The sequence below is a fragment of the Gigantopelta aegis genome, chromosome 1 (assembly GCF_016097555.1).
Source record: "Gigantopelta aegis isolate Gae_Host chromosome 1, Gae_host_genome, whole genome shotgun sequence".
Classification (NCBI taxonomy): domain Eukaryota; kingdom Metazoa; phylum Mollusca; class Gastropoda; order Neomphalida; family Peltospiridae; genus Gigantopelta; species Gigantopelta aegis.
The window spans coordinates 16,279,632-16,305,735 of record NC_054699.1 but is presented as its reverse complement, the minus strand read 5'-3'; the positions used below and the strand labels follow the sequence as shown (position 1 = coordinate 16,305,735).

Below are 26,104 nucleotides of genomic sequence, written 5' to 3'. Positions count from 1 at the left end.
TTGGTATCCCCAGCTTGGTGAATGGCTGTTAAAGTCTCCGACCACTAGATGATCTGTGTCAGAGATTGTGATGGCGCTTAGGTTTAGTTTCTTGGTGTTAGGGCAGTAGAGCTTTGTGATGCTCATTGTTTGTCGGTGTAGATCTTTATGGTTATGTGTTCAAACTCATCCAGGTTGCTTGTTGTTTCAGTAGCCGCAATGGTGTTGCGCACCAGGGTGATTAGTCCGCCCTTGTGTCCTTCTCTGTCTAGACGGAAGGTTTCATATCCTCTCATAAAGAAACGTTTTTCTTTGTTCAGATGGGTTTCTTGGGCACACAGGGTGTCTATTTTGTTGTGCCGTAGGAAGTTTGTTAATTCTACTTTCTTTTTGTATATGCCCTCAGCATTCCATTGCATTATTCGTAGTGTGTCAGTGGAATTTTTGTGGCCAGTAGCTCTACTCTGCCTTATGCTGTCTCTCCTATGTGTAGAGTCTCCGTCAGTAGTACAGGGTGGACCCCTTCGAGGCTTGGGTTCCGGCGCTGCTCCTACCTTGTGAAGATCCATAGAAGCAGCTCTATCTCGACATAAATTGTGTGTATGTGTGTGTTGATTGCACATGAACATATATCCTGGTTATCAGTGGCGTAGCGTGGGTTGCCAGCCCCCGGGGCAAGGCAAGTATTGCGCCCCCTAACCAGTGGACCGTTAGCACTCCCCCGAGTCCTCTCCACCAGTCCAGAATTTTGCGCCCGGGGCAACCGCCCCAGTGGCCCCGCCCACGCTACGCCACTGCTGGTTATGTCTGTGTTCTTGTATGAAAAGCTCACAATAAAAAGACCCTACAGCTAGAGGTTTTCAAAGGTTTTGTTGTTTCATTTTCATTCCTTGCGTTATTTTCACTCACAGATAAATGCTTAATAGAAAGAAGGAAGGAAGGAAATGTTTTATTTAACGACGCACCCAACACATTTTATTTACCGTTATACGGAGTCCGACATAATATGGTTAAGGACCATACATATATTAAGAGAAGAAACCCGCTGTCACCACTTCATGGGCTACTTTTTTCAATTAGCAGCAAGAGATCTTTTATATGCACCATCCCACAGACAGGATAGTACATAACACGGCCTTTGTTACACCAGTTGTGGAGCACTGGCTGAAACGAGAAGGAGCCCAACGAGTCCACCGACGCACATCAAGCGAATGTTTTACCACTGGACTACGTCCTGCCCACCTGCTTAGCAGAGGTTAGTGTTTACTGTACTTAATGATTTTAGTCTGTTTTCGGAAGGAAGGAAGGAAATGTTTTATTTAACGACGCACTCAACACATTTTATTTACGGTTATATGGCGTTAGACATATGGTTAAGGATCACACAGATATTGAGAGAAGAAACCTGCTGTCACCACTTCATGGAGGATTACTCTTTCGGATTAGCAGCATGGGATCTTTTATATGCACCATCCCACAGACAAGGTAGTACATACCACGACCTTTGATATGCCATTTGTGGTGCATTGGCTGGAACGAGAAATAGCCCAATGGGCTCACCGACGGGGATCGATCCCAGACCAACCGGGCATCGAGCGAAGTTTTCCCACTGGGCTACGTCCCGCTCTCTCTTACGGTACCAGTGATCGTTGGTATGGGGAATATAATAGGTTCCTTTTAACAAGGTTGGTTAAAGTTTATTTTGTTTAATGGCACCACTAAAACACAACTTATAACCATTACATTTTATAATTCTGACATAAATGAAACTCACTATATGTATATATATATATATATATATATATATATATATATATATATATATATATATATATATATATACTAGGTGGCAATAAAAACGCAATCTCGGAAATGATCATGGTTTATTTTATTATGCGAGATCCCACAAAAATGAAACTGATACCACCAGTGAGACCAACCACTGGCCCATCTGACTGGCACTGTCAGCCGCCAACAGTGAATCGCACATAACGTCTCTGGCGATGTCAACGTCATGGGGGTCAGTATTTCGTGTGACCTCCATGTGCTGCGATGCACGCCTGCAGCCTCCTAGGCATGGACATGCACAGTCGCCTCACCACACGTCGTGGGATGGCTGCCCAGTGATGCTGCAATGCCTGCTGCAGCTCAGCGAAGTTCTGTGGTGGATTCGGTTGGTTTTGAACACGACGTCCCAGCTCGTCCCACATGTGCTCTATTGGGTTCATGTCCGGGGAAACTGCTGGCCAGTCCAACACAGTGACATGGTGGGCACGAAGAAACGCCTGTGTACTCCTGGCAGTGTGCGGCCGAGCGTTGTCTTGCTGGAAGACGAGCCTGTTTCCGCCATGCCGTCTCATCAATGGGAGGAGGACCGGCCGCAGGATGTTGTCGACGTAGTGTTGCGCATTAAGGTTTCCCTGTACCACCACGAGTTCGGACCGGAAGTCAGCATTGATGGCGCCCCAAACCATGACTCCGCCGCCCCCGTAGCGGTCCCTCTCCAGAACACAGGCCTGCGCGACACGTTCTCCACGACGGCGGTAAATGCAACGACGTCTGTCCGTGACACTCACGTTAAATCTCGATTCATCCGAGAAGATGACATCTCGCCATCTCCTGGGTCGCAAATGCCCACCATTCCTGGCCCATAAGAGTCTTGCTTGACGATGTCTGTGCAGGAGGATAAGGCCACGGTAGGGTCGGTGGCAATGCAGTCGTGCTGCGGCAAGACGTCTCCGGACAGTTCGGGCGCTGATGAGTCGTCCCCTGGTTCCCACTTCAGTCCTGGCAGTGCTTGCGGCTGTCAAAAACCGATTGCGCAGGTGCCGCAACCGTATGTTCCGGTCCTGTCTATTGGTCGTTACGCGTGGTGTGCCCGAACGACGGCGGTCATTGACGGTCCCTGTCGTCTGATATCGGTTGAGGAGCCGATTAATGGTTGACGGGTGCACGTGGAACCGTTGTGCTACCCGCAATTGCGAGTTTCCGGCATTCAACAAGCCAATGGCTTGATTCCGATCGGCGTTGTTCAACCGAGGCATCGTGTAGGAGTGAGATACTCATTGCCACCCGCGTGTTCTGAGTGTACCCGGGTATCAGGAAATGCACGTGCAAAGTGTTATTTCGCCAAGTGGTTGCGTGTGCGCGATTTACCGGATAATGCGTTTTTAGCGTTGTTCCCCTTATGTTGGGAACAGGCCGGAAGTCGACCTTTACATGCTGCTGAAATAATGTGTACCACTGTGTACCATGTACATTGACGAATAGCGTCAACGAAGTTCAAACTATGGTAATGGAAACAAATAAGAACGTATATAAATATTTTGACAAAAGGAAATTGCGTTATTAATGCCGGTTCTAGTATATATTTTGACAAAAGGAAATATATATATATATATATATTTTTTTTTTTTTTTATCGTAAAGAGAGGATCTTTTATATGCACCTTCCCCACAGGATAACCTCAAGTTGAAACCAAACAGTCGTATTTAAAAAAAAAAAAGGAAAAAAAAAGAGGAAAAAAGTGCGTTTCTTTTTTTGAATAGTATATTCCAACAACTGAAATAATTTATTTCGAAACGAATGTCAGCTGTACGAATGTAATACTATAAATCGACGCCCAGTTCCGCCCGAACGTATTCGCTTTATTAGACAGATTTGCCCATTAATAAAATCAGATAGTGTGACTTTAACACCCAAGTTGACGTCTAGTCAATAGGAACGTCCCACAATCCATAAGAGGGTCATTAAATGGACTTCCGGTTCAAACTCATTTCATGGCGGAACTTTGAAGGATAAAGTTGTGTTGTGCGACCCCACTGTTTGCGTGTAAAGGTAGTTGTCACTGCAGCTTGCTCGTAGCAACTAAGTTTTGGACACTCTTGGTTTTAATACGGATTATGCATTGAGGAGAACGACTCCTGGAGGTAAGCTACGCGCTGTAATTTGATCGTATTTGTGTGACCTGGTTCTGCAAGCCTGGGTCGAGAGTTGGACTGATCGTAACACATTGTTTTGACACACGCGATGACCAGTCTGACCTGGGTTTACAGTGGGTGGGTCTTGGCAGGGGTCGATAATAAAACATTGTATTAGTGATCAGTGTTGGATCCAAACAGGGCCGAATCCAGCAGGGTGGAGAAGAGGCGGGAGCCTGCACAAAATATGAATATTTTAGGGTCCTTTTTACAATTTTTTCATTTTTTTTTTGACACAAGTGCCTCTATTGTGTAGCCCACCTATTGTCAGCTGAGTTTGACAGCAGATGTTTCAGACTTATTTTTGGCCAGCTTAACAAGACAATGTATTATTAATAGTATTGTGCCAGTTATGTTGGGTGTTTTTTTAATGATCCTGAAATTACTTCAGGCTAGGTCCAGCTTGGACCCTGTCAAAAAATGTGTATACATGTTCACAAGCCCTGTAGGAGTCTAGGACGCATTCTCTAACTGCAGGCGCATGTGCATGAATTTATTCAGGGGAGGGTGTGTGTGTGTCTAGACTGTAGCAAGTAAGTTTGTTGGAGGTTCCAGTTAATGAGTTATGCTCCCTCAGAAAATATATTGAGAAAATTTGTTTTGACAACCCAGTGGATACGCTTCATGCACGGTCAATTTAGGATCGATCCCAGTCGATAGGCCCATTGGGTTATGTAAGGTTAAAGAGTATCTAAAATAAATTCTCATTCCAGCCAGTGCACCACAAACGGTGAGATGCTGCATATAGAAGTGCTGCAAATCAGAAAAGAGTAGTTGCTTGGCAACAGTGGGTTTCCTTTCTCATTATCTGTGTGATACTTTACTATATGTTCGACGTCATATAACTGTAATTAAAAATAATAAAATGTGTTGAGTGCGTCGTTAAATAAAAATTCCTTCCTTCGACCCTCGAAACCACCACTCCTGCACACACACCTGAACTGAATCCATTGTTTGCTAAATGTTTAAGTGTGACTACCAAATTAATTACAACTATATTTTAAATGAACAAAACATGGTAAAAAATGTCAAGGAATAATACAAAACTAAGAACCCAAAATAAAAATATCTTTTCAGCCCTTGTCCGAGTGATTTGACCAGTAGTATCCTTCGCAGTAGATGGTTAACCAATGTTGAGGATGATATTTGTTCAACGAGAAATCTATGATTTTCCATTTAGTATTTGACAACCTTCATTGTATTCTATCAGAACACATTAGCATTAATATATTGGGTTTAAATTTATGGCTTAAATGACATGTCCATCTGATATTGCAAATGTGGAAACATCTATACATACATGTGCTATCAGTTTACTACCCGGTATATATGTATTGTATCAGAATATATTATTAATGATTAAGATATCAGGTTTAAATAACGCTTAAAGTACACATTCATCTGATGGTGCAAATGTGGGCAGGTCTACATGTACTCTATCTCTTTACTATATGTATGAGTTCAGTCAGTTGTGAGTTAACATCCCGAACCTAAACACATGTAATTTAAAGAAATTCAAATTGCATTGTTCACAGCAGTAGATTCTTGAAAAATAATCTTCATTTAAAACAATAGCCTCTGTTAGTAACAGCCAGTGCTCCACAACTGGTGTAGCAAAAGCTGTGGTATGTACTATCCTGTTTGTGGGATGTTGCATATAAAAGATCCCTTGCTGCTAATAAAAAAAAAGAGTAGCCCATGAAGTGGCGACAGCAGGCTTCCTCCCTCAATATCTGTGTGGTCCTTAACCATAAGTCTGATGCCATATAACCGTAAATAAAATGTGCTGAGTGCATCGTTAAATAAAACATTTCCTGCCTTCTTCTGTTAGTAACGTACTTGTCTGCCCTCTGATATATAGGTATGGATTAAGTATATGTACTTGATTCTTGAAAAGGAATCTGCAGTTAGAAACAATAGCCTTGTTAGTCTACAGTTAAGAAACAATAGCCTCTGTTAGTAACATACTTATCTGCCCTTGGTTTGCATATATGCAGTTGTGTGATGGCACAGGTATGGATTAAGTATGTGTTCTTGATTCTTGAAAAGGAATCTACAGTTAGAAACAATAGCCTCTGTTACTGTTAGTCTACAGTTAGAAACAATAGCCTCTGTTAGTAACATACTTATCTGTCCTTGGTTTGCATATATGCAGTAGTGTAACGGCACAGGTATGGATTAAGTATGTGTACTTGATTCTTGAAAAGGAATCTGCAGTTAGAAACAATAGCCTATGTTAGCCACTCGTAATTTTTGCAAAGATGAAGCAGGACGTATGCGCCTGCTCTCTCGAGCTACCCCCCCCCCCCCCACCTGGGGGGACTCATTGCTTCCTACGGAGTGCTTATGGAATACCGCATCACGTACACCGGGCCACGGGCAACCGTGACCTTGGTGTACGGTGACCCAGCGAAGAAACCACCCAGGAGGAGAAGGAGGAGGAAGACGGACGTGCCAGGGGCGGACCGGGGGAGGTCAAAACCGGTAGCTCAACTACCGGCGGCAACTTTTCCCGTTGTTCACCCCAAGCACCGGTCAACACCAGCGAGGCCAGATGTTCCAGCTCTGCCGGATCCAGCTGTCGACTCGCCAGTGGCGGACTCGGACCTGAACCAGGCCCTGATGGAATCGCCCCCCACAACTCCAATGACTTCAACCCCCGGGATTCCAGCGATGCCACCCCCACCCAGGAAGAGTGCCGCTGTAGAGTCCCAGGCCCGTCTTGTGGCCGTTGGAAAACGGAAGGCGATTGTGTCTCCAGGCGACCAACCAGCCAAGCCAAGTCCGCCGACACAACCGCCGACACCTACTTCACCTCCAACAGAACAACTGCTCCCTGGACAGCCTTGGTCACTGCAGGCAGGCAAACTACCAACTCGCTACTCGAGGCTGGTCAAGATCAACATTGGGGATGTTCGCCAGCTACTTTGTGAGCCACACCAGGACACATACGAACCTCTGCCACAAACGAAAGGAGAGTACTCGGTGCGCAGGATCACGATGAAAGATGGGCGTGGTATTTGTCTTACCGTTCGCCGGAGGGGAATTTTCCACCAAGGGATGCTTGTCGATGAAATGGACAACCCGACCATCCACCGCGTCATTAAGACCGTTGCCGGGGAAGACTACCGTCCGATCACCGAGATCATCACCAAGTCCACACACCGGCACGCTCTCCACCATCTGGATTCGTCCCTGTTCATCGCCTCTCCTTGACGACATCCCCGCTAACAACCTTTCCTAGGACAGGTACCAACCTCCTTTTTGGGCTAGTTAGACTTTAAACGTTTTAGAAGCAGTTCAAAATTCTTATGTTTATTTTTTTATAAATAGTCTAACGCATTTTATTTTGGCGCCCGATCAATTGCTCAAAATCACCTTAAAAACCTTTTGGCCGAGCAGTCTTAACTATTTTGGGTCAAATTTTAGAGTCCAGACATGTTTTTGGAGGCAGTTACTCTTTGTAGACTTAGGTAAAAAAACAGGCTTCACCGAGGAATCGAAATTCAGCCAATCAGAACACGGCTCCCACTCGGTGTTACTTCAAGTTTGCGAAGTGTCTGCTATTTGGCTCGCGTTGACTTTACTAAATGGCTTTTTTCCAAATTCCGCCCACCTCAAACTTACCCCCCCCCCCCCCCCTGCTCCGGAGTTAATCACTGGCGAAGTCAGAGGCTAAATCCGTAGTGGGCGTGCCTGAACCTTCGTGGATAGGGGCACGTTAATAGAGTTTCCAGTCCAGTCCAGTCCTATGTTAGTAACATACTTATCTGCCCTTGGTTTGCATATATGCAGTTGTGTGATGGCACAGGTATGGATTAAGTATGTGTTCTTGATTCTTGAAAAGGAATCTACAGTTAGAAACAATAGCCTCTGTTAGTCTACAGTTAGAAACAATAGCCTCTGTTAGTAACATACTTATCTGCCCTTGGTTTGCATATATGCAGTTGTGTGATGGCACAGGTATGGATTAAGTATGTGTACTTGATTCTTGAAAAGGAATCTACAGTTAGAACAACAAGCCTCAGTTCAGCCTGCAAATGTTTCAGTAACATTCGCAAACTATTTGATTGGTTCCCAACATGGCCATTTGGTTTAACGTGAGGTGCCTAAACCAGTTCAGTGGTAAAGCACTCACTCGATGCGTGGTCGGTCTGGGATTGATCCTTGTCAGTGGGCCCATTGGGCTATTTCTCGTTCCATCCAGTGCACCACAACTGGCATATCAAAGGCTGTGGTATGTGCTATCCTGTCTGTGGGATGGTGCATATAAAAGATCCCTTGCTGCTAATCAAAAAGATTAGCCCATAGAGTGGCGACAGCGGGTTTCCTCTCTCAATATCTGTGTGGTCTTTAACCATATGTTTGACACCATATAACCGTAAATAAAATGTGTTGAGTGCATTGTTAAATAAAACATTTCCTTTCCTAAACCAATCTAGGAAAGGAAATGTTTTATTTAACAATGCACTCAACACATTTTTTTTATGGTTAAATACGTTTTTCTGCTTGGTCTGGTTGAACGCAGCCCAGGCCTCTGAGGATTGAAAATCTGCGTGACCCATTTATCGGTAATGCAGAAATAAATCCAGTTAACCCATTTCACTTTTTGCGTAACCCGTTATCAGGGTTTCTGCCAGAGGGTAAATCGGGTATGGCACCATACCCAAATTAGTTTTTTGTTTTTTTAATTAAATTTTTGACAAAATTAATTACTCATATCATTACTGTATGATTTTCTTAACCCTAACCCTAAACTTAACCCATTTTCTTTCTAGGGGAGGCTCCCCTAACCCACTCTTGACTATGGTTGCATTCAAATTCAGTTCCATAGTTTCATACCCAAATATTTATTTCTGGCAAAAACACTGGTTATATCCAAATAAATGGTGATTCAAATTTCAAAAAGGTTATGCAAAATTAGATTTGTGTGAAAGAAACGATCGCAATTTTCAGAGTGCTGGAACAATACCCTAATAGTGTGATGGCACAGGTATGAATTAAGTACAATTGAAATACATCTGTGACATCACTGTATTGTCACAATGATCCATTATTTTTCAATAATGGAGCAATGATTCCATAACTCCCCATTACTAAGAGTAATATAGATAGACAGACAGACAGACATAAAGTCATTATCTATTGGTATAGCGGGCCTCGTCTCCATTATTTTTCAGGAATGGAGAGTTACTTGGACATTCCCCTATACATACTTGGTGACTGTCCCATTGGTGTTGTTGATGAGACCTGCCCGTATTTACTGTAAACTGTGTATTGTTTCTGATCATGCATGGCGATTCAAAGGGTCATGTACCACACATGCACACATGTTATCTCTGTGATAAGATATGTACTTATGTACAGTTGAACTGGCAGTAATTCTAAAAGCCTGCACACCTTGTAAGTTATGTAATGTTCCACTGGCATACTGGCCTTGGTGCAGGTCATACATGTAGCAGTTTGGTATGTAGAGCTTTTGTGAAGTGTTATGGCCTCTGTATACACTTGACTTATAGTCTGTCCCACAGGGAACGCCTTTTTTTCATACTATGAAATATACTACAAGTTATTTATTTCTGAGCCGACCGATTTGTAAATTGCACACAAAAAGAGTAGTTTTTTGTTAGTGTCAAAACACTGTCAAAACACTTTTACTTTTCTTCTTATGTCAAACCAAACTTAAAATATGGACAAAAAACATTTTAAAGGCATACTGTCACGGATTTTAGGACATTATTTGTCTAGAAATGGATGATAAATAAAAATTACATGAATTGTTGGAAACCAAATCTAGCTATCGCATCACCATAACTGAACCATGATGGAGTGAAATCCATGTGAACCCTCTCGGCAATTTTAGTTTTTGAATTATGGACCATTACCATAATTCAATTATTTTTACAAAATATTAATAAATTAAGTATGGTGGTTATGAAAATGGTTGAATAAAGTACATTTAGGGACAAATCAATTTATTTTTGTTCAGGTAATATTTTGTTAGGCCATTAAATAGGTCAGTGGTCTGTGACAATATGCCTTTAATAGAATGATGGGATGGACTATAATCTCTCGCACTACCTCAAATGTTCTCTAGCAATATTCAGGGGTGGGACATATAAAGCGCTCACTTGATGCATGGTTGGTCTAGGATCGATCCCTGTTGTTGGGCCCATTGGGCTATTTCTCGTTGCATCCAGTGTACCACAACTGGTATATATCAAAGGCTATGGTGTATACTGTCCTGTTTAAATTGGAAAGTGCATATAAAAGATCCCTAATTTGAGGATACGTACTGAAAATAAAAGAGATCATAAGTACCAAACAACAAACTTGGACGACACTGTTCTCTTTCCCAGTCTATTGCTACACCGCTGTTGAAATCGCGGAATTCATGAAATTCGCAATCAAACGGAATTGGCAAAAAGATTTGCTGCATCTAATTTTGAGTAATACTGACATAAATTAATATTTAGCGGTAATCTATAAGTGTTTTTGACATGACTAATGATAAACCTACCTGTATCAATTTTTTGCAGATGTGAAATCAATATCTCAAATAAAATTTGAAGGGAGGAAACATTCAACAAAAACGGTAGCGACGTAGCAGTTTTCCGTCTATTGCTACGTTGCTATTGCTTCAGTATAGCATTAGACTGGGTATGAGTTGGGGGAGATATTTTTTATGGCATATAGGTACGAGATCAAAAATACTGCTACTTAACTTCATCAGTAAATGACGACTTTCGTTTGTTTCAGTGAAAAATATAAAAGCAGGATTAAAAAAACCCACAACATTATATGGTATCCCGGTGGGATACTGGGTTCTTGAAGTATGGTATCCAAAATTAAATTCTGGTATCCCCGGGATATCGGGATACCGTTAATCTCGAACACTGCCCCCCCCCCCCCCCCATAAAACAACCTTTAAAATATTAGTCATGGGGCATTTGGTTGGGATGAGTTGGGGGAGGGGGACAATCCAGTGGGTCTGCTGAGGAGATTTCATCCTACAACTCGAGCACCTCAAACAAATGGTCTAGACATAGAAGATTCAAGATGATGTCCAAGATGATGGGTGAATCTAGGGTTTTGAGAGGGCTGTTAAACTGTAGCAGGTGTTATAGCACCAGCAAAACCTAGATAGAATAGATAGATAGAATACCAAACACACTTAAGAATGTTATATATTGTACTGGGAACATCCAACAAGGAAAGGCCATGTGTTGGTGCCAGGTGAGGGTACATTAATTTTTAGCCCTCAAACAGACCAACCAGAGGGGACTATAGGCTTCATCCCCATTCATCTGTCTGTCTGTCCATCTGTGTGTATGTCCATTGGTCTGTCTGTCTGTCCGTCTGTCTGTCCATCTGTCTGTATGTCCATTGGTCTGTCTGTATGTCCATTGGTCTGTCTGTCTGTCCGTCTGTCCGTCTGTCTGTATGTCCATTGGTCTGTCTGTCCGTTTGTCTGTCCATCTGTCTGTATGTCCATTGGTCTGTCTGTCCGTCTGTCTGTCCATCTGTGTGTATGTCCATTGGTCTGTCTGTCCGTCTGTCTGTCCATCTGTCTGTATGTCCATTGGTCTGTCTGTCCGTCTGTCTGTCCATCTGTGTGTATGTCCATTGGTCTGTCTGTCCGTCTGTCTGTCCATCTGTCTGTATGTCCATTGGTCTGTCTGTTCATCGGTCCTACCCACATTTTTCCACAATTCCTCAAGATATGAATATTAAATTTTGTTTTATAGATCAAATTTGACTTTGATGACGATATCCTGTCTATGGGATGGTGCATACAAAAGATCCCTTGCTGCTAATTGATAAGAGTAGTCTATGAAGTGGCGACAGCGGGTTTCCTTTCTCAATATCTGTGTGGTCGTTAACCATTTGTCCAACACCATATAACCATAAATAAAATGTGTGAGTGCGTTGTTAAATAAGTAATTTCCTTCCTTGATGGCGATTTACCCATTTTTGATGGCCCTTGAACTAAGAAAATTTGTTGGACCAGTAGGGGACATGTATTACTTTAGCAGTACTCTCCGAATACTTGGCAGCTAAAGGGAGTTAAACCTCTACCCCCTCCTTGAATCTGTCACTGCCAAGTTTTAAGTTTCATACATAATTTTCCTCTTTTATTTTTCTCCTTTCTGTTCTGTCCTATTCAACTCCAATATAATTCCCTATACACAATTTTTTTTCCTGGTTGATGAGCAGTTGCTGCTAATCAAAATTCTGAAAACAAAAATGTTCTATGCTGTATGCATACATGAGTAAAGACTTGCAGCTCACGGAGACTGCATTATTAATAATAGTAAAACGTTCTCTGCTGTGTGCATACATGAGTAAAGACTTGCAGCTCACAGAGACTGCATTATTAATAATATTATGTCCCTTGGGTGTCTTTTACACACCGGCTTCACTGTATATAGACACGCTTAATTGTTGCTGGACCTAACACGGTTGGTTATCCTAATTACTGTGTACACAATCATCTCTCCGTAGTATTGGTGGAGCCACGATTTTATATTAGGGGCATGGGCGATGGAAGGTGCCAAAAAATGGGGGGGGGGGGGGACACATATATATAAATATATGTATAAATATATAAAAAACCCATCACTGCTCCCACAAAGTTGGGGACACATGCCCCCCTCCCCCCCCCCCCTGCTCCTCACTTCCTATGCCAGTGCAGGGGGGAATCCACATTTGGGGGCAACCATTGTCAGGGTTTCTGCCAGAGGGTACGAAGGGTTAAATGATGTATCCTTAAATCTTACAAACTGATGGATGTATTTTCATAATTTTTAGAAAGATTATATGTACAGTAAAAGAACTGCTGTTTAAAATATTTGTCACAGTACATGAAATACAGTGTCCAGTTTCATTATATTTCAAACCCATAAGCACACCTAGTAGGGGCGCTTATGGTCTGTTTTGGTTTTGTCATGTACCCTCAAATTATTTTGTGGCAGAAGGAAGGAAGGAATGTTTTATTTAACAACACACTCAACACATTTTATTTACTGTTATATGGCGTTAGACATATGGTTAAGGACCACACAGATATAGAGAGAGGAAACCCGCTGTCGCCACTTCATGGGCTACTCTTTTCAATTAGCAGCAAGGGATCTTTTATATGTACATACCACAACCTTCGATATACCAGTCATGGTGCACTGGCTGGAACGAGAAATAGCCCAATGCACCCACCGATGAGGATCAATCCCACACCGACCACACATTGAGCGAGCGCTTTATCACTGGGCTACGTCTCACCCCTTTTTCTGTCAGAAAGTCTGATTGTCTGTGAGTTATGTTATGGGGCAGTCTTAGCTCCCCTCTACACTCGCATGGAAAGGTATATGAGAGGCAAATTGACGGCCATACAAACTGTGTGAAGATGGTACTGCTGCAAAGTACAGATAGCTGTCAAATCTTTTATATGAAGTCGGAAGGAAATTGCCACAGATAGGACCACACATAATGTACCATTTGCTGGACACTGTTTGAAACGGGAAAAGAAAAGGATCCCTCCCCCACCTGACATAAACAGTGGATCAATGCACTGAGGGTGATTGATCCTATAAACCTATGCACTTCAGTTACTCTGTTACTGATCACGTCCAACCCTACTAGAGGCAGATATTTGGGCCGGATTTTGGGGGGGGGGGCATAAAATTTTGGGTACATGGAATATGTTGACTGGAATATTTATACTAAATATAAATGAAGGACAAAAATTAAAAATGTGTTTTCTTTAACTCCATTAGAGCACATGTTTTTAGAGATGGGCAGTATACCGTATATACCATTTGGTATTGGTATCATGTCAATACCGATTTACTGTACCAAGTTAATTACAAAATACCGAAAAAAAAATTTACCGCCATTTATTAAATCACTAACAATGTATTCGACAAACGCAAAATGGGTTGGGTTTAAATCAGACGAGAGCCTTGCGGGTGAGCCTTAACTCACGCATGTATTTAAAGCAGAGTATATCGAAAATACCACTCGATATCAATATTGGTATTGTATTATTACCAAATACCGTACTGATACCGAGGTAAATCACCCCAAAAATACTAATATTGATACCTGGTGAGGCTTAACTTAGACATGCATTTAAAGCTGACTATACCGTAAATACCACTCGTTATAAGTATTGGTATTGTGTCATTACTGAATACCGTACTGATACTGAGGTAAATCACCTAAAAAAATACTGATATCGATACTGAATGTCAAATTTGAATACCGCCCAGCTCTTAATGTTTCTGTTTATTATTCATCGGCTGTTGGATGTCAGACATTTGGTAATTCTGACTAATGAGTCTTCAAAGGAAACCTGCTACATTTTTCCATTAGTAGCAAGGGATCTTTTATATGCACTTTACCACAAAGAGAACAGCACACACTACAACCTTTGATATACCAATCGTGGGGCACTGGTTGGGATGGGAAAAAACCCCAATCAAAGAAAGGGTCAGTTGAGGTTATTTGATCATACGAGCATTCTGTCGACTGAGTGACAGTATTGGTAGGGTGCAGTTCACACACCCTAGTGAATATTGCTGACTCACAGATGACATGAACGCACATGATACATCAATAGAAAGTCATGTGTCTGATGTTAACAGTGGGAAACACTTGTGATGATAACGGTGGATATTTTAAATAGTCAACCAATTCTCTACATGTACAGGTATGTTTCATGGGCTGTGTGTGCTGTCCTCTGTCTGTTGACCCATCTTGAGTTTCTTGTGACCATGGTGATAAAGAAAGGTATATTTGTTTAATGACACCTCAGCACATGTTATTAACTATGGCTGTTTGGTGTCTAACATATGGTCGTTTTGACAGACATTTGGGTTATTCTGACTTGTAATCTTCAAAAAGAAACGTGCTACATTATTCCAGTACTAGTAGCAAGGGAACTTTTATATGCGCTTTACCACAAATAGGACAGCACATACCACAGCCTTTGATACACTAGACAGAGTTAGAGAGAGAGAGAGAGGGAGGGAGAGAGAGAGGGGGAGAGAGAGAGAGAGAGAGAGAGAGGGAGGGAGGGAGAGAGGGAGGGAGAGAGAGAACGGAGGGAGGGGAAGGGAAGGAAGTGAGAGAAAAAGATGGAAAGGAAAAGAGTGAGAGAGTGGAGGGGAGAGATAACCTACTGCTGCTACTTTTAAGTTCAACCAATAAAGTAGCATAGACCTTGGCCTTTGATGTAGTTATTGGGTAATGGTTAGAACAGGAAAATAGATTGTGGGATTGAGCACCCTCTTTAAACAGGATTTCATAGAGGGTGGGGGTAGGACATAGCTTGCCTGATACGCGATCGATCAAGGATCAATTCCCGTCGGTGGGCCCATTGGGCTATTTCTCGTTTCAGCCAGTGCTCCACAACTGGTGTAACAAGGCCATGGTATGTACTATCCTGTCTGTGGGCAACCCCTGTAATTGTGGAGTTTTAAAATCTCCATGACACTTTTTCACCTTGAACTATATATATATATTTATTTCAATGACATGGTTTTTTTTTTTTGCCGTGGACATTTTCTTAATTGCAGGAGTTGCGTGGGATGGTGCATACAAAAGATCCCTTGCTGCTAATCGAAAAGAGTAGCCCATGAAGTGGCGGCAGCGGAGTTTCCTCTCTCAATATTTGTGTGGTCCTTAACCATATTATGTCCGACATCATATAACCGTAAATAAAATGTGTTGAGTGCGTCGTTAAATAAAACATTTCTTTCTTTCTTTCCATATAACCGTAAATAAAATGTGTTGAGTGCGTTGTTAAATAGAGTGTTCTCAATTCTACAATCCACCTGACCTCTTGTGAGGACTCTACCATAGAGCTAGATCACAGTCCTAGTAATGCAATCTGTGTGTAGATTATGCGGTACATTTAATCCATACCTGTGATGTCACACTATTGTTCTAGGTGTAGATTATTTTTCAAGAATTTACACCTGTGAAACAATGGAATTTGAACTTTTTGAGGCATTCGGGTCAGTGCTGCTGCCTAAACTTGTACATTGTATGTATATATCAAACACTAGCCCATGAGGCCAAATATCTGCATCATCGAATGAACGTAATTTAAGCCTTATAACCCTGATACTAGTGATAGTAATGTATTCTCACAGAATGGGGGTGGGACGTAACCCAGTGGTAAAGTGCTTGCTTGATGCACAGTCAGTTTGAGATCAATCCCCGTAAGTTAGCCCATTGGGCTATTTCTTGTCACAGCCAGTGCACCATGACTGCTATATCAAAGGCCATGGTATGTGCTATCCTGTCTGTGCATGATGGTGCATATAAAAGATCCCTTGCTACTAATGGAAAAATGTAGCGGGTTTCATATCTCATACTGTGTCAAAAATGACCATATGTTTGACATCTAATTGCCGATGATTAATAAATCAATGTCCTCTAGGGGTGTCGTTAAACATCTTTTTCTCACAGAGTATACAATGAAGATACTCGGAAACTAAATAGGATATCAGAGATTACACGTTTAGTACGAGTATCACGCTTAATGCCAGCTATCCACTGCTGAGGATTTTCTAGCTGAATATGTCAGGTTTGGTCTGAAAGGATCCTATTGTTTGGGGTATATTAGTTTTGTATATTTTCTTGCAATTTTAAAGTTTTGTTCAAAGTTTCTTTTGTTTAATGACACCACTAGAGCACATTGATTTATTAATCATTTGGTAATTTTGACATATAGTGTTAGAGGAAACCCGCTACATTTTTCCATTAGTAGCAAGGGATCTTTTATATGCCCCATCCTACAGTCACGATAGTACATACCAGTCATGATGCACTGGCTGGAACGAAAAATAGCCCAATGGGCCCACCAATGTGGATCGATCTCAAACCCACCGTGCATCAAGTGAGCGCTTTACCACTTGGCTGCGTCCCACCCCTCTTGCCATTTTAATCAATAATTTCATTAAAGTATAAAATAGAAGTTAATTCAGCAGTCACATAAATTTATCAATGAATAATGAATTAAGTTGGAGAAAGTGGTTTCTTCATGAATAATGGTTAACTCTCACTCCCCCCCCCCCCCCCCCCCCCCCCCCCCCCCCCCCCCACTACAGGATCCGTGAATTATTTTTCACAAATTCACACCTCCTACATTCTTTATTGTGTACCTATTGACATGTACCGCTTTTAACAGTTGATCAATCCACATTGTACCTTACACAGCATTGGAAGCCCGTGGTATGTACTATTCTGTCTGTGGGATGGTGCTTATAAAAGATCCCTTGCTGCTAATTAAAAAGAGTAGCTCATGAAGTGGCGACAGCGGGTTTCCTTTCTCAATATATGTGTGGTCCTTAACGATATGTCTGACGCCGTATATAACTGTAAATAAAATGTGTTGAGTGTGTTGTTAAATAAAACATTTCCTTTATACAGCATTGGGGTAGCCAGGATTTTATATTTGCTAGAGACACCCAATTTGGAGAGGAGGGTGGAGAGGTGGAAAACCATGAATTGTGTTATGGGGTAACAGAAAAATGTAAAAGATGTTGGGAGGGGGTAGAAAGGTGTGATTGGGGGAGGGACTTTCCCTGCCCTAGCTATAGCAGTGTTATGATGGATATTTTCCTGAACACAACCCCTCTTCATTTCATTTCAACTTATTTTTCGTGCTTATACCCAATTAAGGTTCACGCGCACTGTCCTGGGCACATACCTCAGCTATCTGGGCTGTCTGTCCAGGACAGTTGGTTAGTTGTTAGTCATTAGTGGTTAGTGAGAGAAAAGAGGGTGTAGTGGTCTTTAAAACTCACTCTGGGTGTTAGCCAGTACTGGGCTGCGAACCCTGTACCTACCAGCCTTATGCCCGATGGCTTAACCACGACACCACCGAGGCCGGTACAACCCCTCTAGATTTTGTCCTACACTCACATTGATAACCGTCTGTTAGTTCATGTAAATATTATGGTTATATACGGTTCACCTGCCAGAACATGTATATGTCTGTAACTATCATAGTTCTATTGTACTACAGACATGTCTTGCTATTTAATTACATGTATGTTAAAACCGTGCTGTCACAGTCTGTCTGTCACTGTATACATGTAGTATTGTAGTACGGTTAATGAACCGGTCCCCGATGTTAACATGCTGGAAGTAGCACACAAAAATTACATATCAGCTTGGAATGCACATACTGTACTAAAAGAATCCTTCATATGTGTCCATGTGGGACAGGGCTATTCCACCCAAGGGTACATAATTTTTTGTCAGGGATGAGGTTTATTATGTACCCGAGGGTGGAATAGCCTTGTCCCACATGGATACATAATGGATGATTATTTGTCTTCCATCCAGTAGATGAAAAACAAGCATTTTGGGAAAACGAGAAAAACCTATATATATTTTTTTTTATCATACAATCAAATAATCATAACCATTGAAAAGATCGTACCCAAAAATGGTTTATACTTTTATTGTAAACCGAAAATGATGGTATAATTTCATTATGACAGCAGGTTTCCTTGTTTTTAGGAAATATAAAAAAACATTTTTTGCGTTATTTTACCGTTTACTTTATGTCACCCAATGTTAATATCAGCTCAATTAATAGAAGTCACGTGGTCATGCAAGACCGATTTATTCCGCATGGGCTGACATATGGAATACGCCTGTCTTGCATGGCTAGGGATGGGAGAAATCATTTTCTTATACACGTGTTGGTAAGAACACCATGCGTTATTTATGATAACACATACCCTGTTTATACACGTATGTATGTTAACAATTTCAAGACATAGACTGGCTGCTCCTAGATGATGACCAGGTCACTAATGCCATATATCCAATGAAAAATGACACGATGGAAATTGATTATCTTGTGACCTTTTGTTAACCTGTCAATCATGTGTCTGTGATGCGTAAGTCAGCTACAAGTGTAAAGGGTTGTAAGTATCTTTTTGAGGATATGTAAGAAATAAAATAATACATTCGAGTCCGTTAGATACCATTTATCTTACAACTCGTTTATAAAAACGTATCAAACTCACTTTCGCTTGTTAGATACATTTTAAAACAACTCATGAGATAAATGGTATCTAACGGCCACTCATGTATTATTCTCTATATATTTGGTGGCCTGAAAAAAATCTACAACCGAACTAAATACGGAATTGTATATTAAAAAAAGTATGGGATCTATATCAGGCCCATATTTAAAATATTGTTAAAGTTAAAATAGGAACAGATTGAAAATTGTAAGTAAAACAAATGCAACATTCATTGCACTTATTGCAGTTCAGGCTCCTGTCTGGCATCACATTTTTTCACTTATAATTTTTAATCGATTGGTATTTTAACAATATTTAACCTATGGGCCTAAAATGTTCACCGAATGTGCCAATATTCATATAGTAACATGTGTAAAATATAAACCTTACACAGTCCCCATATTTTCAAAATAATTCTGCATTCAGTAAAGTTATAGTTGTTTTGGGGGGCCACCCGATATATCATTAGAATCTGTCACCGTTTTATTAAATATACATGCATGGGTCATGGGTCTCACTCTTCTTGGGTTTTTTTGTCGAGTACTGTAATTAATTTTGCATAATTGGTATTTAAGTGAGTCATGTTTATCAACAAAAAAAGTTTGTTTTGTTTAATGACACCACTAGAGCACATTAATCATCGGTTATTGGATGTCAAACAGTTGGTAATTTTGACATATAGTCTTAGAGAGAAAACCTGCTACATTTTCCATTAGTAGCAAGGGATCTTTTATATGCACCATCCCACAGACAGGACAGCACATACCACGGCCTTTGATATACCAGTCGTGGTGCACTGGTTGGAATGAGAAATAACCTAACGGGCCCACCGATGGGGATCGATCCCAGACCAACCATGCATCAAGCGAGTGCTTTACCACTGGGCTACATCCCACCCCACTCATCTTTATCAATGCAACTACTTTACATGAGTCTTATGGGTTCCCCATTACAGAATCCCAGATCTATGCCTAATATACATGGATGTAGTAGATAAGACGGCTCCAAGGGAGGAATTTATTTTAAAAAATGAACATTTGTGAAGGTTTATTGAGGCCATTTAGAAAAACAAAAATGTTTTCCTGGATGTTGAAATAGCTATATCTTTTTTCTTTTTATTTACAATAGTAAACTAATTGTAAATTGGGCTCACCCTGTCCATTGGCAAATTAGCCAAATACTGATTTTTATACAAAGTGACTACTATATTTAATCTCTGGCTAATAAAATATTTCTTAAGTTTACCACATTTTAATAATTTACATACTGGGCTAGTGGAAATTATTAACTTTATTACTATAATACACGGGGCACTAGCCCAAGCTTCTGTGAGGGCTAGTGGCCTACCTAAACTAAAATTATTAACTTTATTACTATAATACACGGGGCACTAGCCCAAGCTTCTGTGAGGGCTAGTGGCCTACCTAAACTAAAATTATTAACTTTATTACTATAATACACGGGGCACTAGCCCAAGCTTCTGTGAGGGCTAGTGGCCTACCTAAACTAAAATTATTAACTTTATTACTATAATACACGGGGCACTAGCCCAAGCTTCTGTGAGGGCTAGTGGCCTACCTAAACTAAAATTATTAACTTTATTACTATAATACACGGGGCACTAGCCCAAGCTTCTGTGAGGGCTAGTGGCCTACCTAAACTAAAATTATTAACTTTATTACTATAATACACGGGGCACTAGCCCAAGCTTCTGTGAGGGCTAGTGGCCTACCTAAACTAAAATTATGTTCAGTGTGAGCCCCATGTAAACAATAACAAATTGTATTCATGGGTGATGCCGGAAAAGCCCTCGCTTGATGCACAATCGGTCTAGGATTGATCCCCATTGGTGGGTGGGCCCATTGGGCTATTTTTCACTTTAGCCAGTGTACCACGGCTGGTATAACAAAGGCCGTGGTATGTGCGATCCTGTCTATGGGATAGTGCATATAAAAGATCCCTTGCTGCTAATGGAAAATGTAGCGGGTTTCCTATCTAAGATTATAATTATGTCAAAATTACCAAATGTTAGACATCCAATGATTAATAAATCATCAATGTGCTCTAGTGGTGTAGTTAAACAAAACAAACTCATGCCTGGAAATCATTATTTGCACACAAAATAATACCCATCCCTCCCAAATTAAAAAATAAAATAAAAAATTGATTAGGATCAAGGTTGATGATTGAGATTTTTGACAGGACACTTGTACATGAATGTTTTAAGTTGTGAAATTTTGTTTTGTTTTCAGATTAAGACCAAGATGACAGAAGACGAGATTTTGTTCGACAATGTATATGATTTGTTCGAGGTCATCGGCAAGTAAGTACATTGTAGTACAATTAGTTATGGCCAAGCTTTAGAATTTGTTTTAATTTGGCATTAAACTTTACAATATCACTTTTATTTCAGCTGTAATTTCAGTGTTCAACAAATCTTTGAGAAAGTCACTAGCCCTCACAGAGGCTTTATCTAGTGACCTATGTATTATAATAATACAGTTGATGATTTCCACTAGCCCTCACAGAGGCTTTATCCAGTGACCTATGTATTATAATAATACATTTGATGATTTCCACTAGCCCTCACAGAGGCTTTATCCAGTGACCTATGTATTATAATAATACAGTTGATGATTTCCACTAGCCCTCACAGAGGCTTTATCCAGTGACCTATGTATTATAATAATACAGTTGATGATTTCCACTAGCCCAGACCAAAAATTCACTAGCCGGTACTGAGGGCAAGTAGATTTATCGAACCCTGAATTTCTTTTTCTTTTTTCCCCACTTTACATGTGTAATGTAATCAGGGTTTTATCACCTATGTTTCTAGACTCTGATTATTGGCATCATTCCCCACCATTACTCAAAAGCTATGTCATTTTTTATTCCCAATTTTGGATGTAAAAAATTCCCAATCACTGTAAATAATTCTCACTTTTTTATTGTTATGTAAAGGCATATTTTGAAAATAATACATAAGAAGAGATATTAATTTGAATAAATACAAGTATATATATAGTATTAGTCTTTTCGATTCTAACAAGGCTTACTAAGATGTTTTTTAAATGGAACTGAAAATTCCCTAAATTTTGTAAAACAATACTAAAATTCCCAAAGTCAAAGCCATGGGTGTCAAATCAAATTTTAGAAATAAAACCCTGTATAATGTTAAAGCACTTATTTTTTTAAATGAGAGATACCTGTGTATTACTGACAGTATATGTAATTCCATTTACAGGAAAAAAGCCTCAAACCAAAGCAATAAAACCTCCTGCCCTTAAAAAACAAACAAAACAAAAACAACAAAAAAATAATAAGAAGCAACGTGAAAACAAAATGAAAAACTCCTAATATAATAATTAATACAGAGGTATCATAATGGAGGCTATTATAAATAGTGTTAAATTATGCAATGGTAAACTACTGAAAGTTTCGTCATGTCCAGTATGCAGACTGTTAAATTGTTTTTAAAGTGTGTGAAAAACAAAGTGTGCATTTTGAAATAGCTGAGCTGGGTGCAGTAAAATATAGTAGGTTGCAAAAAAATTAAGATGGCAAAACAATAAAGGGGTAGGCAGAACGTGAAGTGGGGGGTTGGAGGTGGCAGATTGCAAAAGGGGTGCAGCACCCCCTAAAATTGACCAGAGAGAACACTGAATTATTATAATAAAAAAAAGTTCTGTGATTGGTGATAAATGTGAGTGTGTTGGTTGTAAAAAAAAATATTTTCATCTGGAATAAAAATGTGTGCAATTTTATTTCACCTAGTACCACTGTGTCAAGTAGCCTTGTGCTTGGAACATGTATGGGGTACCTGTAAAAAAAAATTCTAAAATTTTGTGCGAAACTAGGGGTGTTGTAAAAACATCTGGTTATACCGAAAATGAGCCATGAAAGGTACCATTTTCTGCAGTTAATACTTTGAGGTAGGGATTGTAATACTGATATTTATGGGTCATAATTTGGTTGATACATTGCATATAGTGTTTTTAAACACAACCGTTAACATGGTCGCCAATAGGATTTTATTTGGTATAGTCTTACCTACATGGATGGCTAGAAATAACAATGAAGTTATAGGTTTCACCAAGCATAGAGCTCTTATGACCATGCAGTTGCTTTTGGAATCTTTTATAGTCATGAGAAAAATAATGAGTTATATATACTTACAGAATAAGTTTGTGTGCATGTAAATACACATGATATATTATGTTTAATGGTGTTGAAGGAAAAATCAAATAATTTTTAAGAAATTTATTCTGATACATAATTATAGGATATTAAACAATCTTCCATTTCGTAACATGTTTATGTCCCGAGTTAAATAATTTTCATTTGTCACGAGCTATAGCAAGTAATAAAGAAAATTATTTCCGGAGGGACATTGATAAACATGATATGAAATGGTATCTAGTTTAATATCCTATTTATTACCCATAATCAATCTTGATTTATATCACTCAAATCATTTAGTTGACGTTCCTGTAAGGTTGTTGTGCAGCAATCAGTGACGCCATCGCTTGATGATGAAGTGTTACGTCCCACTTGGCATTCTAGTGGGACGTGTCACTTTGATATGTACCAAGATATTTTTTAAGCATATGGGTAATAAAAGGCCACGTGTGGTATGTGCTACCTTGTCTATAGGATAGTGCATATATAACATCCTTTGCTTCTCCTTGGTAGGACTAGCCACAGTGGTCTTGTGGTTCAGCCATCAAATAGTTCATAGGTACTGGGTTCAAATCCTGGTACCGGCTCCACCCAAAGCGAATTTTAACGACTCAGTGGGTAGGTGTAAGGTCACTAACACAATAGCTGTGGTGTTTGGCCAGGACAATGTGCTTGAACCTTAATTGGATATAAGCATGAAAATAAATGAATTGAAATAAAATATTTGGCAGGAAGCACTGGCATAGGAAGCAGGGGCCAGGGGGCATGTGCCCTTTTTGCACCCACTTTTTAGCAGCAGTGATGATTTTTATATATTTATACATGTATTTATTTGTGTGTGTGTGTGTGTGTGTGTGTGTGTGTGTGTCCCCCCTCCCTTTTTGGCACCTTCCTACGCCCGTGGAAAGTAATAGCCTATGAGCAGACAGCAGATTCTTAGGTGTCGGAAGCAGAAAGGGGCGGGGTGGGGGGGGGGACTGACACAAACTCTGAAGATAATATATTACACCCCCGAAGTTGAAAATCAAATTAGTATATACAGTGACACCCCTCTAAACCGGACACCCTTGGGACCAAGTAAAAAGTCCAGTTTTAAGAGGTATCCAGTTTAGAGAGGTTCTCTTCTGTACAGATATTTAAAAAGAGGCTGCGAAAAACGTCCAGTTTTTAGGGAATTCCAGTTTACAGAGGGTCCAGTTTTGAGAGGTTTCACTGTATATAGTCCCGACTCACCTAGTAGCTGTCATCTTCGAAAGCCTATGAGGTTTCTTCTATTACTGTGTAGACCAAGTGTCAGAATAGCTATATGTTAGAAACCAAACTACTGACGTGCCATTAAATCAGGTGTATTGCAAGGAAGGCTTTTGGGAGTTGACCTCTCCCCACCCACCCACCCACCCACCCAGCTCAAAACTAATTTCAGTTTTTTGTTTAAATATATACGTGTACAGTGACGAACGGCTGTGTAATAAGGTGCCTGTGCAAGGGAGGGTTTTTTGGAAGAGGACCCCCTCCTGCACAAAATTAATTTAATTTATATATATATATATATATCTGTAGTACAGTGAAACCTCTTTAAACTGGACACCCATGAGACCAAATAAAAAGCCCTGTTTTAAAGGTGTCTGGGTTAGAGAGGTTATTTTCTGTACTGATATTTAAATAGGGACTGTAAAAAAACGTCCAGTTTCGAGAGAGAATTCCAGTTAACAAAGGGTCTGGTTAAGAGGGGTTTCACTGTACGTATATGAACCAAAAACGAAGTTTCGAGTTACACTTGAACAATATTGATTGAATAGTTAGGTCGAACTATGAAGGGTCCATGGGAATAACCTGTGATGTCCGCATTTGAAGTATTTTGTATATTTTCATAAGGATATTAATATTAATTCACTTGGAAAAATAATCCATAATTCATGTATATTTATATATGCCTACCACACTCTGGACCTGCAAAACTTACTGCACACAAACTTGCAAAAATGTATTCTTTTCCTTTGACTGAGAAGAAGGAACTGCTTTATTTAACGACACACTCAACACATTTTATTTCTGGTTATATGGTGTCGGACATATGGTCAAGTACCACACAGATATATAGAGAGGAAACCCGCTGTCGCCACTTCATGAGCAACTCTTTTCAATTAGCAGCAAGGGATCTTATATATATATATATCCCACAGACAGGATAGTACATACCACGGCCTTTGTTACACCAATTGTGTAGCACTGGCTGGAATGAGAAAGGGTATTGATCCTAAACTGACCGTGCATCAAGCGAGCACTTTACCACTGGGCTATGTCCCACCCCTCCTTTGGCTGAGAAGTCAGCTAACCATGAAAGACCACATGTGTTGAGATATTATCATCGAGCGCAGTGTATTGGTAATGTGCTAGTTATTTTCCATTAGTTCTGGTTAGCGGATTAATGTGCGGTGACAACGCATGACCAGAATGCCTGCCCTTAACACTACAGTGGACTGAATAATGATCCCTCTTTGTGTCGGACCAGGACGTAGCCCAGTGGTAAAGTGTTCGCTTGATGCGTGGTCGGTCTAGGATTGATCTCCGTCGGTGGATCCATTGGGCTATTTCTCGCTCCAGCCAGTGCTCCACAACTGGTGTAACAAAGGCCGTGGTATGTACTATCCTGTCTGTGGGATAGTGCATATAAAAGATCCCTTGCTGCTAATCGAAAAGAGTAGCCCATGAAGTGGCGACAGCTGGTTTCCTCTCTCAGTATCTGTGTGGTCCTTAACCATATGTTCAACGCTATATAACCGTAAATAAAATGTGTTGAGTGCATCGTTAAATAAAACATTTCCTTCCTTCCTGTCTTCGTGTCAACCTTCTCCACAGCCAAAAGGTTCCACACCACCATTAATTACTCCATGTAGTTCAGTACAATTTCTATTT

At 40.4% G+C, this 26,104-nt stretch overlaps 1 protein-coding gene across 4 annotated transcripts in view; it reads left to right on the top strand.

Annotated features, from left to right (window-relative positions):
* Window positions 1-3,769: 3,769 nt before the first annotated feature.
* The window catches only part of LOC121371158 (peripheral plasma membrane protein CASK-like), a 492,097-nt gene continuing 469,762 nt past the window's right edge, over window positions 3,770-26,104 (top strand). For all 4 annotated transcript variants that reach the window (XM_041496867.1, XM_041496847.1, XM_041496839.1 and 1 more), the window contains exons 1-2: window positions 3,770-3,908; window positions 21,262-21,332. In XM_041496867.1, the coding sequence (XP_041352801.1) occupies window positions 21,274-21,332 (59 nt within the window). In that variant the 5' untranslated portion in view covers window positions 3,770-3,908; window positions 21,262-21,273. The remainder of the gene's footprint in view (window positions 3,909-21,261; window positions 21,333-26,104) is intronic.